General features: G+C 32.5%; 4 protein-coding genes across 4 annotated transcripts; 1 reads left to right on the forward strand and 3 right to left on the reverse strand.

The window, feature by feature from the left end:
- Positions 1-1,356: 1,356 nt before the first annotated feature.
- Positions 1,357-2,948, reverse strand: HELRODRAFT_78681 (hypothetical protein; the record flags this gene model as incomplete). The annotated part of the gene is made up of 4 exons (XM_009019086.1): positions 1,357-1,455; positions 2,322-2,389; positions 2,519-2,680; positions 2,768-2,948. The coding sequence occupies 4 exons, from the start codon at positions 2,946-2,948 to the stop codon at positions 1,357-1,359; spliced, it is 510 nt and encodes a 169-aa protein (XP_009017334.1).
- Positions 2,949-7,676: 4,728 nt separating this feature from the next.
- Positions 7,677-8,915, reverse strand: HELRODRAFT_172428 (hypothetical protein; the record flags this gene model as incomplete). Its single annotated transcript, XM_009019087.1, has 1 exon — positions 7,677-8,915. One exon carries the CDS (start codon positions 8,913-8,915, stop codon positions 7,677-7,679), a length of 1,239 nt encoding a protein of 412 aa, XP_009017335.1.
- An 802-nt stretch (positions 8,916-9,717) lies between these two features.
- HELRODRAFT_172429 (hypothetical protein) lies at positions 9,718-13,153 on the reverse strand (the record flags this gene model as incomplete). The annotated part of the gene is made up of 7 exons (XM_009019088.1): positions 9,718-10,375; positions 10,476-10,563; positions 10,689-10,733; positions 10,833-10,991; positions 11,835-12,026; positions 12,100-12,282; positions 12,709-13,153. 7 exons carry the CDS (start codon positions 13,151-13,153, stop codon positions 9,718-9,720), a joined length of 1,770 nt encoding a protein of 589 aa, XP_009017336.1.
- A 449-nt stretch (positions 13,154-13,602) lies between these two features.
- Positions 13,603-13,980, forward strand: HELRODRAFT_172430 (hypothetical protein; the record flags this gene model as incomplete). The annotated part of the gene is made up of 1 exon (XM_009019089.1): positions 13,603-13,980. The coding sequence occupies one exon, from the start codon at positions 13,603-13,605 to the stop codon at positions 13,978-13,980; it is 378 nt and encodes a 125-aa protein (XP_009017337.1).
- Between the last annotated feature and the right edge of the window lie 856 nt (positions 13,981-14,836).

A 14,836-nucleotide genomic window follows, 5' to 3' on the forward strand; every position in this document is an offset into this window, starting at 1 on the left:
AAACGAACTAAAACAGCATTTTTCAAATCTGACTCACTTGACAATGTGAAAAAGACAGACACAGGGAAGATGAATTTGGAATAATGTTGTACTGTGAGGAATGAACGTGGATGGAAGAATGATGGAAGAATGATGAAAGAATGATGAACAAACGATGACGATGGGCGGTTGATGAGTGCTGGAAAATAAACTAACTGCTGTTTAAAAAGCCTATAAAAATAAGCAACTGCAAACGTGTGATGTAGGCAGTGAACAAATAAACTGAATAATAATAATAACAGCAACAAAATCAACCAATCAAAAATTGTAATAACAATTTGAATAACAATGGTGACAAAATAATAATAATAAAAATATATTAACAAATGGAAATAAAAAACCTCATAAATAAATAAATTCAACATAAAAATAACAATACCTCAAAGAAATTAAAGCATAAAATAATTAATTGATAAATATATCTGGGCAGGCTAAATCAATCATAAAATGATAAGAAGTTGAACAGTGGCGTTTTTCAGCATTCTAGCTCAACTAATTTGCAAAATTTATGCAGAATAATTTGCATAAATTATGCAAACGAGCATATGAGATTTCATGAAAAAATTTGAATAAATTAGTACAACACAACTTAATGTAATCTAGTACAGTATAATAGTAACGTCTAAATAAGGGTCAAAGTAATTATTCAAACAAAAAACGCAAATTATAGTGATTAATAATTATAACAATTATACAATAATTATAGCAATTATGATTTGCAAAAGAAATGTGAAGGTTAAATGATTAATTGATAACGTACTTTGTGTGAATGAATAATTGATGCTATCAATAATAATAACAATAATAAATTAATTAATTAATTAATTATTATCTAATATACTCAGGCTAAGCTTAATATTATACATGCACACATGTATAATACACAATAATAATCTATAGAATATGACAATGGAACATAAAAAATAATAAATAGAAATAGGAAATAATGTTACAGAAGAATTGAACAGACACAAGTGAAAGGTAACTTATTATTACTGCAATGTCAAGAAGTAAAAATATTAGACAAACATAGGATAACCAAGCCATCTACAATCACCATCATCAATCAAACAATCAACCAACTAATCAATCAATCAACCCACTACTCCTCATAATCTATCCATGAATTCACTCTCCATCATTCCATCAACTCATTCCTTGGTCATCTATCCATCCTTATAATAATTCATACATCAATTAACTAACCCTAATCCTAACCCTAACCCATCCACCAATTATTCACTAGCCATCCATCTATCCATCAAACTCATTGGTCATCTGTCCATCCATTGATTCATTGGCCATCCATCCATCAAATCACTGGTCATCCTTCTTCCCGTGCTTGAGAATACGTGTGAATTCCATGTAGTCGAAGTTTCCATTCTTTATCGGTGCCTCTCTGTACATTTCGTCCACCTGTTTACCGGTCATTCATTTCGTAATTTATTACACAAGTATTAAAAGATGAAAAACACAATCATTATTATGGTTATCCATATTATTTTAAAAATAATAATATTTGACATAAAACAAGCCAGCAGGACAGAGGTTTTACATTAATTTATGTAAGAGTTACGTACATAGAAAAGCGGGTATTGCTTGAACAATGTGAATGAATGGTGGGATTGATAACATTCACATTATATAATAAATAATAAATATAAGAATAATTATTAATAATATTAATCAACAATTACATTTTAAAGCAAAGTATTTTGCAGAAGAAATGATCTTGTATCGGTGATGTATATTTAAGAATGAAGGGAGATAGAAGAGATGTGGAGGCTATGAGGAGAGGAAGGGATAATGGAGGTGTGGAGAAAACTATGCAGAGAGGGGTGTAGTGAATACAAATAGGGGCTGGTCCTCACTAGGTATGAAGGGCTAACAAATTAGAATGAGATAAGTTTTAAACTGGGCATTTGGTGCTAGATAAAAAAAATTCAGAAAGAGGAACTTGACAGATGATGATGACAGCGCATTCAGTGCCATTTCTATAAAGATCATCCCAGTTAAAGTTTGGTGATTATGATGACCACCTACCTGCCTATCTTATCTTCAAAACATATAACAATTGAATTCAGATAGTCATAAAAATACAAATAAACAATGACACACAAAAATAGTATCATTTGCACCAAGATAAGCATGATACATCCATGACATGATGGCACACCAAACATACATCTTAGATACAATACATTAGCACATGTACACAATAGGAATGAATAGATTCAATAATATAATACAGCAACGTGTGCACATCAACGAGAGCTACAGACCTCTTCTTCATTGAATCTGTCTCCCATTGTCATCAACAATTCTCTCAGTCGATCCTCATTTATGTAACCTATTCACGAAAAAATTATTTATACAAATGACTAAAAAAAACAAATATGAGATGAAAAGAATAGTAATCAAAGAGGCTTCAACAAGTTAAAGAAAGAGAAATGACATCTGGATGAATGATGATAGCCACCTTTGTTATCTTCATCAAAACAAGCAAATGCATTTTTAATCACATCCTCTGGATCTGTACCATTTAACTTCTCCCCAAACATCGTCAAAAACATTGTGAAGTTAATGGGACCCGGTGCCTCGCTCATCATGCTGTCAAGATCCTTATCCGTCGGTACCTTGCCTATGGTGGTGATATACATCAAAATAATCAAATTAGCATTCAAATTGTGAACTAGGAAACAGAGCAATAGAGACAAACTGTACTAACCTAGGGAGGCCAACATATCATGCAAGTCCTCCTTATCAATGAACCCATCGTGGTTCTGGTCGATCATGTTGAAGGCCTCTTTGAATTCCTGAATTTGGGCTTGATCAAACATAGCAAACACATTAGATGTTGCCCTCTGGGCCCTCTTCTTCACGCCCTTTGATGTCTTTGTTTTCGACATTTTGCCTGTTTTTGGAATATTATGAATAAAGACTATTAAAAATTTAACCTCAAAAACACTGAACTATACAAAATCTTAAAATAATTCTAAAAAAGTAAGATTAAATTTTGTGTGGCAGACCAAAAGTTTACCTTTACTTTACATGCTTAGAATCATTCCGCCTCAAGACAAACAAAAAAATTTGAAGTGTGACATGCATTTTTTAAGAATTTCATTCAATCAACCACATTTAAAATTAATTGCACTTTTTAATGAAAAATTGCTGAACGAAATTGAAAAAAACAGGTTGAATGCGGATGTTAATTAAACAAAACAAACTTACTTTTCGAAACTTGAAAGTACGATGTTCCAACTAATTTCTAAAATGAAATTAAATTAGGAAAGTTTGTTTCAAACTTTAACGACTCAAAAGTTGTTCGAAGAAAAGTATCGCCAACCGGAATTGATGAATTAGTGCGAAGGTGGGAAACAATAGAAGAATGTACGTACGTAACGTCGGTGACAGACGACAAAGTGCTGAGGTGCATTTTTATTTTCAAAAGTTTTGTTTTTAAACCAAATTTAAATTTGATGTTTTTGCTTTAAGAATATATCATGGATTTTAATAACAATTGTTTTGAATACAATTAATTTGTTGTGACTTATTATATTATTTATTTGACTGTTTTGTACGAACATCTGTCACATACTTCAAATATTTGTTGTACATTCAGCTTGATAATCTAGCATGGATATATATATATATATATATATATATATATATATATATATATATATATATATTTTTACAATATTCTATAAATTCTACCGAATGTTTGGCGTTAATATGTTTGTAGTTCGTTTTTTCGATTTTTCTCACTAAAGTTTTTTGGTGAACGTTTAGTTTATTAAAATTCAAAATAAACTTATTTTTCGAATTCATGCTGCAAATAAGGCCATATTTCGATTCTGAATGAATCATCATCAGTGCTCCTTGCTGTATACATAGGGAAATATTGACTTTGCCAAGATGAACTTTGACGTTGTAAAAATTAACTTTGGTGTTGTAAAATTGAACTTTGATGCGAATTAAGTGTCAGGTTTCTTAATTGGCTGATCATCTTCTTTGGTCTCCTTTTCTTCATCGATAGCATCATATTCTTCTTTGTCACTATTTACGATGCTAGTTTTTATTACTTCTTTGTTTTCGTTGTTGGTTAAGCGCCGGGTTGGAAGTGAGGTTGTCATTTTTTTTTTTTTTTTTTTTTGTGAACGTTTAGTTATTCCGAATGAATCATCATCAGTGCTCCTTGCTGTATATAGGGAAATATTGACTTTGTCAAGATGAACTTTGACGTTGTAAAAATTAACTTTGGTGTTGTAAAATTGAACTTTGTTTCTGCGACCAACCGACGTAATAGAATATTGTAAAAATTATGGTCTATTACCAACATATATATATATATATATATATATATATATATATATATATATATATATATACATATATATATTCAAACAAACTTTTATTCAGTAAAAGTAAAAAATACATTACTAGGAGACCCGAAGTTTTCACTTGTTGGGCCACCAAAAAGAAAACATTTAAACCAAAAATTCGACAAATTTAAAAAAAAAAATGTGTTGATAATAACTGAAAAATAAAGATTATATTATGATAAGAGATAAACATAGCGTTATTGCCAACTTCTAGCAGAAAAAAAAATGCAAATTCAGAATAACAAAAACATTATGATAATAAATAAATATAAATTAGAAAAAATAAATGTTCAACTATTTATAAAAGAATGAAAGTGATCAGCCAAAATCAGTTGATAAATTGAATTCTTAAATAGACTAAGCGTGTTTGAATTTTTTACGTTACTCGGTAATAAATCCCAGAGTCGACATGAAACATGAAAAACTGAGTTAATAAAAAAGTTTGTGCGAGGTTTTGGAAAATAAAAGTCTCTGGTATTTCTTAAAATTCTAGAACGATCATCCATCAAGTGATTTAGTTGATTGCGTAATGAAGGACAATAATTGAGTTTGTACAGTTTATAAAAAAACGTTAAAGTATAAAGAATATGTAATTGAAAAACTTTTAAAATTTTAGATGAAATAAATAAATGACTGACATGATGAGATTTTGTTAAACCATACAAAATACGAATAAAAAAATTTTGACAGAGATTTAAAATTTGTAAATTAGATATTGTTGTAAAGCCCCAAATAGAAATACAATAAGTAAAAAATGGTAAAACAATTGAATTATACAATGTTATAAGTACATGTTTTGGAAACTTAGATCTTAGACGATATATTATACCTAAATTTTTTGTTATTTTTTGTGAAATAAATTCAATATGACCAGACCATGACAAATTACTAGAAATAATAATGCCTAAAAATTTTGTAGACTCAACTCTATTAATGCAACTATTATTTAACATAATTTGAATATTAACAATGTTAGTGCGAATTTTTGGACCAAATAAAATAAAATTAGTTTTAGCTATATTTATCCTTAAATTATTGGCTTGCACCCAATTGTACACGTTTATCACTCATCATTGAAAATTGAAACCAATTGATTAACATTTGAATTAGATAACAATAAAGTTGAATCATCAGCAAAAAGGATGAATTTTAAAATTGTTGAACAATTAACAAAATCATTAATAAAAATATTAAAAAGTAAAGGTCCAAGGATAGAGCCTTGAGGCACACCAGTAGTGATCGGTGTAAGAGAAGATTTGGAGTTATTAATCTGAACATATTGATACCTTTCACTCAAGTATGAAACAAACCAATTGTAAGCAACACCTCTAACACCGTACATAGATAATTTATGTAATAAAATAGTATGGTCTAGTGAATCAAAGGCTTTTGAAAAGTCAAGAAAGACACCAACTGAAAACTTTTTAGACTCTAAGGCATTAGAAACGAAGTTAACTACATCGGCTATTGCAAATTCAGTAGAATGCTTAGCACGAAATCCATATTGATTAAAGATTAGTAAATTATTAGAATTCAGAAAATTAGTTAGCTGGAGAAAAACAATTTTTTCAATGAGTTTAGACAGACTAGAAATGATAGAGATGGGTCTATAGTTATTAACATTGTGAGGGTCACCAGATTTAAACAAAGGCATAACTTTTGAGATCTTCAGACATTTAGGAAAATATCCACTCTTAAATGACAAATTAATTAAATAACAGAGAGGTGAAATAATATTTGTTATAGTAGATTTTAAAAGAAAGTTTGAAATTAAATCTTCATTACAAGAATTAGAATTATTAAAATTATTTACTGTATCGAGAATATCAAATACAGAACAATCAAATAGAACAAATGAATTAGCCATATTAACATTACAATACTGTTTATAATTTCTAAATAAAGTACTATCGTTATTACATACAGAAGTAACATTTGAAGAAAATTTATTATTAAAACAATCACACAAACTCAAATCATCCGTAACCAGTTTGTTATTAATATTAAGAACAAAATATGACGGTTTATTTTTTAAACCCATACATGATTTTAAAATAGACCATGTTTTCTTACCACTTTTTTTTACCCTATTAAACAAATAATAATAGTACAAATTTTCAGAAACCTTACATAACTTACAAAACAAATTTTTATATTTAATATAAATCAAACGATCGGTGGTGGTCTTTGATTTTAAGAACTTTTTATACAGAATATTTTTCGTTTTTGAGGATTTAATTAAACCACTGGTTATCCATGGTTGTTTTTTCCTTTTAAATGAAGGTCTTATAGAATAACAACATCGTGTAACAGCATTTTTAAAAACGTTGGTAAAGAAAGAAAAAGCTTCATCAATATTACAACAATTAAACAAAGGGCACCAGTCGAAATTTTTAAAAAATAAATTTAATTTACAAATATTATTAGAGCAAAAATTTAAGGATTGTGAAAAAGAATTAGATGACAATAAAGGTTTAGCAATTGTAAATGAGGTAAAAATAGGGAAGTGGTCTGATAAAGAAGAACAGATGAACACCAGATTTATGAATAGTTAAATTGTTAGTAAATACGTTATCAATCAAAGAAGAAGTGGTAGTAGTAACACGAGTTGGAACGGTGATCAATGAATAAAAACCAAAAGAGTTCATCAAATATACAAATTCATTATTAATATTATTGTTTTCCTTACTAATTAAATTGATATTAAAATCCCCTAAAATATAGACACATTTACATGATTTAGGAATTTTTAAAAGTAAACATGATAAGTCATTAATAAAACAAGTTAGATCAGTGTTCGGAGGGCGATAGATTACGTAAATTAAATAATTATAAGAATCAATATTAAGTAGTTCAACAATTAACAATTCAAAAGATGTAGAAGGAAATAAAAGGTCATCACGAACAATATATTTTAAAACACTAGATATAAATATACCAACACCACCTCCTAAAGAAGAAACACGATTTTTTGACACAAAATTAAATTCAGGCAAGTTAATTAAATTAACATTTGTATCATTCAACCAGGTTTCAGTAACGCATATTAATGAAAAACAATTATTACAAACATTTATGAGAGTTGCGAGTTCAGACATCTTATTAAAAAGACTTCTGCTATTTATGTGCATTATTGTAAAAGGATTAGGGATACTAATAAACGAATTAACTTCCTCTGGTAGTTTAAGAAGAGATTCGTCGAAGATGTTGTTGAAAATGTTGACATCCGGGTCTAACGAAGTTAAAACTGAGTTAGCCATTAATAGATGATGGTGCAACAGCGTTAGAAACCGATTGTTGAACATGATTGTTGAAAAAGCACCATTCGTGAAGGACGACACCGTTAGGCCAGTTGTCCTCGTTCAGCACCTTGTCTAGATCACTTTCAAGAAACAAAATTCTGAAAGCTGCGCTCGTTTTTGAGTCACTAGTTTGAGAATTATTATTATTATCATTATTAGTTGAACTTTTTTTGTTGAAAATGGATTTAGTCAGGGGTATAGCAGATATCGCGTTAACGTTGATCGACTTTAGATGATTGATGACGTCTTCAGAAGTGCATTGATCCAACTTGCCGACGTAGACCAGCTTTTTACGCGGTTCCATTTTCATTGGTCTTATGGTCGATGAACAGTCGTTTTTTCTACCAATGACTTTTTTCGTCTGATCAATTTTTTGTTTACGTTGAACCGACAGTGTAGCCGCTGATTTAGCCACAACAAGAGGTAATGTTCTAGGTTTGTTTTTATTTTTATTCCGTTGGACTAAAGTAAAATTATCGTCACTTTGGTTATCATCACTAGGTATATCCATAGCGACTCTATCACCCCACGTTGGTTTTATATTATTTGTTGGAGTTCTTGTTGTATCATTATTCAATTTATTATTTTTGTTAACAAAACGTGCAGTAGTTGAAATATTGTTGTTTAAAGGTGGAAATAAAATGGAATCAACATTGGAAGTATTTTCTACGGCAGCAACTGTTTTATTAAAATTCGACGCCACTAAATTTAATTTCTCGTTTACCTGATGCATTTGTTTATCAAATGCAGTCACCTGTGATAATTGTTCCTTGAAAATTTCAAGTGTATTGGATATGTACGCTTGTTGTTTCACAATTAATTCGCTAATTTCGCACCGTAAACTTTCAAAATTAACTTTAATTACATTTTCCAATCTTGGAACCCTATTCAAATCCTTGCTTACAAAAACCGCTAATTTTTCCAACAAATTATTAGATATAAAACACTTTAGAACAGAAATACAGTCCAACAGTTTGTCTATCTTGTTTGTTCCGTGTAAGTTCAATTTATCAACAATTTCGTTTTTAAACTGTTCAAACTCGTTTTTCAAATATTTTAAACTGCCATCAATTTCTTCTTGAGAATAAAACTTAGAAACGTTGAAAACAAATGCTTCATTGTCTAACAAACCAATATTATTAGTTAGAAAATACAACAACTCATTAATGACAACAGGTTTGGACGCCATTACTATGTATGTCAATATATATATATATATATACATATATATATATATATATATATATATATATATATATGTGTGTGTGTGTGTGTGTGTGTGTGTGTGTGTGTGTGTGTGTGTGTGTGTGTGTGTGTGTGTGTGTGTGTGTGTGTGTGTGTGTGTAGAAGGCGGTATTTTGTACAATAATTTGGTACAATACCTGTATATATATATACAGGTTTGGTTACAAAATAAGCCCTATTTTGTGTTTTTTGAAAAACTTTTCGGCAAGACGAAGTCTGTTTCATCTAGTACGGTTGTCGTTTTTATCAACTTACAAATAAATAAATAATTAATTAATATAATAGTTAAGTAATCATTTGTTAATGTTTTAATGTCAATACAATAAATTAATTACATATTAGAGTGTAAGTTTAGTTTTCGATTCATCAGAAAAATAAAATAAATACAAGCACGAAATCTTTGAACACGATACTTCAGTTTATATATATTCATATTGGTGAGTGATTATAACAGTTAAAAGTAATGATACGCTAAAAAAATTCGCTTTCGTGAAACCAGTCAATCAATCAATCAATTACACAAACAAACAAACAAACAGTCATTCAATAACTGTATGATGTAATGTTCGTATCTAATCATCTTGATTGTCAATCAACCGATCAATCAATCAATCAACCGATCGTCAATCGATCAAATGCGATTCATTCATCAATTTATGATTAGTTAATAGATGCAAATGCGTGAATATTATTAAATTAAATTAAATGGAATTGAAATTTAGTTTATTTTTAAATTATTTAATTCGTTACGTCAACAACAATTTGTTGAAACGATTGTCGTCCTTAATTTTGTTGTTGGCGCTGCTGGGGTTGCTGCTGTTTTGAGAAGAGGGGTCGTTCGCGAGGGATGCTGGCAGTGTCGTTGGAAGTGGTGGTGGCAGAGGAGGAGCCACATTCTTGTTGCTGATGTTGTTGTTGATGGTGATATTGTTGTTGATGTTGTTGCTAAAGTTACTTTTCCTGGTCAGATCAGCGGGCGGATCGAGAATTTGCGAATACTCGTTCAGATGATCAACAATGATGCAGTTGAAGTCATTTTGTTGAGGATTATTGTTGCTATTGTGTGTGTTGATAAATTTTTGTTGAAGTTGTTGTTGCGGTTGTTGTTGAGTTGTGGCGTCATAAAACACGCCACCGCTGTTTTCAAACAAATCGCTGTTGTCGATTTTGTCGTTGGGCAGTGGCTTGCCCATTGGTGGATACAAATGTTGCTGCTGCTGCTGTTGAAATTTGTTGGCAACAAAGGGGTCACTTAGTAAATATGCCTCCTTGTCAACATTAGTCATCATCAAATGCTGTTGATACTGTTGCGGAAATGTATGTTGTTGTTGCTGCTGCTGTTGTTGCTGCTGCAGAAGTTGTTGCTCCTTCTTCCACTGCTTGTAGTCCATCTCCGTCAGACTTCTTGTTTAAAAATGTTGCTTCGTTATTATATTTTTTGTGATCAAATAAAATTATTTTAATCATCTCATAAATGAAAAAATATATCAGAAGGAAAGAAAACCTGATCGACTTGACGTAAGCCACGCCCACTAATATAATGACCAGGGCAATCACCAGCGAGCAGCCAATCACAAGCAGTATCATGATCCCTGGTAGTGGTGTTGATTATAATGCCGATGATGATGATGATGAGATGATGATGATGATGTTTTTGATAGCAATGAAGGCTGTTGTAACGAAATGACATCAATAGTTATTAGTTCATAAAACAAACCATTGGAAAAGTTCTGATCTGACATTCTTTGAAATCTCATTCCTCCTAAAAAAATTTTAATTTTCAGTTTTATCTTTATCGACATGAACAATTTGAAAATTACAAAATTTATTTATGTTTAATTAAAATAACAGACACTCTAACCCTTATTGGTTGAGCAGTTTCCTAGAACGCCTTGCCATTGGTCGTTGATGCAAATGAGATGCCACGATTGGTCAGTGTCGTAGCAGCCGACTTCACACGTGTCATTCACTCGTCTGAACCAGGCCGTAGATGGCGGAGTCAGGTCCGGGCATCCGATAGCTAATTTGTTGTTTTGTTTTAATTCAAATAAAGTTATTCTAATTGGTTGTATAATAAATATTGCATTGAAAATATTGGTATAATTATATTCGATCATTTCTTATAAACACCGTCTATTTTTTAATAAAGTTTCTACATCGCAGGATATCACAACCGAAAAAAAATTCACAAAGACTGAATAAAATAATTATATCAATAATTTAAAATCTTTTGTAAACATGCTTTAACGCTTCGGAGAAGATAAAATCTGCTTCGAAGTCGAAGTTGGCTGGTTGGCCTAGCACAGAACATGGCCTACATGAAACTGCATTGTCTTTGGAAAATAAAAAAAGCATCAAACTGGCCCATAAAGATCATGGCGAGTCACATTTCCACATGCATGCAGTGGCCAGCATATTTTTCCAACGCAAAACTTATTCTTGAAGTGTTTTTTCAAATTTAAATTTGTCAATGACATTTGCGTTTAACGGAAAATTCGTCAAAACAGGTGGACGGCGTCGTTTTATTGCAATGTTTTTTTTTTTCTCTCTTTCTCGAGAATTTCATCACATCACGTATCAGTTCGTATCATTATTGATCGTTGTCTTTGTTATCATCGTCACCACAATCACGTGGAGTTATGCCTTGAGTGCTATAAAAATTTTATTATTACTATACATGTATACATGCACTTATCATCGTCGTCATCGTCATTGCTATATTGACATAAGCATTCAGTTGTCGTATGCTATATTGTCATCATCATCGTTATCATTAAAAGATTAAGTTAAGGGTATAAATTAAAAAAAATTTACAGGTCATCATCATCGTTATCATCATTAAAGAGCAAACATTCCACTCTACCTCGATATTGGATGAGAATTTTAAAGCTGCCATCGTAGCGTTCGTCATGGTGGTAATTCATCAAGAGCAGCTCAACACTGCTTCCGCTTGACGTCATCGTCATGTCGTTTTTCGTCCGACAGATGGTTTTGTTGTCTTTGGTCTTTGAATCAATGATGTAACCGTATATTGTGCTGCCTGCCTTCAGGTGGTCTGTTTTTGATGTAGTTGATGTTGTTGTCGATGTTGTTGTTATTGATGTTGTTGCTGGAATTGTTGTTGATACTGTTGTTGTTGATGCTGTTGTTGATGTAGTGGTTGTTGTTGTTGGTGTTGTTGTTGATACTGTTGTTGTTGATGCTGTTGTTGTTGATGTTGTTGTTGGTGTTTTTGTTGATGCTGTTGTTGTTGATGTAGTTGTTGTTGGTGGTGGTGGTGTTGATGTTGGTGATGTTGTTGTTGATGATGTCTTAATTTACGTTGATGTTGTTGTAGTTAGTGTTGTAGATTGTGATAACAAGGGAATAACAGTATTGATAATAATTAATCACATCAACAAACTTGATAATGATGATGATATCAAAGCGTAAAGATAATGACTTAGATGACAATAAAAAATGAATGAATAAATAAACGAATGAATGAATGAATGAATGAATGATTGATTGATTGATTGATTGATTGAATAAATGATTGAATGAGCAAACGAACGAATGATTGATTAAATGAATGAATGAATGAATGAATGAATGAATGAATGAATGATGAACAGATAAATGAATGAATAATGATTGAATGAATGAATGAATGAATGAATGAATGAATGAATGAATGAATGAATGAATGAATGATGACGACACAATAATCATCACGACACGATGAATGCACTACTCACCATGTTCGCAGAGCTTATTTCGGACAACTCGATTGTCGTCATCATCATCATCATGGTCGTCGATCAACTTTTCGTCATCACCACCATCGTTAAAAGCCACGTCATATTCATCATTAAACGGAGATGGCCGATCCGTCGGTATCCAGCGAGTAAAATCGGTTATCGATATTCGAATGCGCTGACCTGGCAGAGCATCCAATGTGTAAATTGATTGCTTACAATTGTTGGCAGAGGCGGCAGTGGATGTTGAGGTGGCGATTGAGGCGATTTTGTAGTTGCTGCTGCCGTTGCTGTGGCTTCTGATGTTGATGTTATTATCGATGTTGTTGTTGTTGTTGTTCAGGATGATGTTTTTGTTGATGTTGTTGATGTTAGTAAAGTTGTTGTTGTCGTTTGCAGAGGTGATGTGATGCGAAATGTAGGCTGGTGTGCTGCCTACGTGCATCTTGTTGTAGTTGTTGTTGATGTCATTTATAATGTTGTTGTTGTAGTAGTTGTTCTTGTTATTGCTACTGCTCTTATTGGTGTTTGCATTCAAACAGACTCTCCTATCTTGCTCGCTTTTGTGCACTTGAAAATTTATACAAAAATAGTTAAACAAAGAATTAATTAAACAAAGAGCTAATTAAAATCTGTCTTCTTTCGCAGTGCATGGAAGGATTCGCAAACAACCAGAAAACAAAATGTTGAAATAAAACAACAATTACGAAAAAGCAAAATAGTTTAAAGGACGATGAAATTTTTTTAATTGTCGGCAATCCCCCACATAAGAACCACCTGCATTTAAAGTCTTTGTTATACTTCCGGTAAACAAAAGATCAATAAAAGCGCAAAATAACCAACGAGGCAGACAAAATTTGTTTTCCGGCATAAAAGAGACAAATAGGCAGAAAGATGGCGCTATTATGGAATTGTTATTTGTGTGGGGTTGGTGTGTGGCTGGCGTGTTGGGGTGTGGGATCGGTGTGTGGCTGGCGTGTTGGGGTGTGGGATCGGTGTGTGGCTGGCGTGTTGGGGTGTGGGATCGGTGTGTGGCTGGCGTGTTGGGGTGTGGGATCGGTGTGTGGCTGGCGTGTTGGGGTGTGGGATCGGTGTGTGGCTGGCGTGTTGGGGTGTGGGATCGGTGTGTGGCTGGCGTGTTGGGGTGTGGGATCGGTGTGTGGCTGGCGTGTTGGGGTGTGGGATCGGTGTGTGACTGGCGTGTGGCTGGTTTGTGACTGGAGTGGGGCTTATATGCGGCCTATGTGTGGCTGGCGTTTAGTTGTAGCGTGACTAGTGTGTGGCTGGCGTGTGGTCGATGTGTGGTTTGAGTGCGGTTGCCGTGTAAGTGATGTATAAGCTGTGTGCGGATTTATTTGTTAATCTAACACATGAGTTTTGTTGCATTTGTATTTGGGTAACCGCACAACACATCATATGATAGCGCGCAAAATTGGAATGGTACAGTTGGTTTCAACCATTTTGTATGAAATAAAATTCACTAGTTGAAGATATTAAAGCCCGTTGTCTTTATGCCATGTATTTGTACCCTACACTCTGTCCAGTGTACACATGCAGACATACGCGTAAAACCACCACTACACACACGCTGACACACATCCACACACATACAAAGACATAAAAAAAAACAAATATCCGTGTTTTTAAAATCAGGCTAGGAAATTTTATTGAAGTTTATTCAAATTTTTATCAAATAAGCTGTTATAAAACATACTTATTGAATAAGTTTGCTCGTGTCTGTGAACACTCACTTCTAAGTATTAATCTGTGTATGTGTGGTGTATGCCTATGTATGTGTGGTGTATGCCTATGTATGTGTGTGTATTTGTGTATGCCTGTTCGTGTTATTTTTATGTATGAATTTATTATAGGCGTTAAAAGTTGTTTACTTGCATGATTGTGTGTGTATGTATGTATGTGTGTGCGTGTGTGTGTGCGTGTGTGTATGTATGTATGTGTTGTGCGTGTGTATGTGTGTGTATGCATTATTGTTGGAACGTGTGGTGTGTGAATGAATTCCCGACAGTTCTGTGCTCATTGTTATAAATCTTGCCGACCGATACAACGCCTGTGCATTGAGCTGGACGTGTGTGATGATGAAGATTACGATGATGATGATGATTGTTGT

This window comes from Helobdella robusta (genome assembly GCF_000326865.2).
Source record: "Helobdella robusta unplaced genomic scaffold HELROscaffold_23, whole genome shotgun sequence".
In the NCBI taxonomy this organism is placed as follows: domain Eukaryota; kingdom Metazoa; phylum Annelida; class Clitellata; order Rhynchobdellida; family Glossiphoniidae; genus Helobdella; species Helobdella robusta.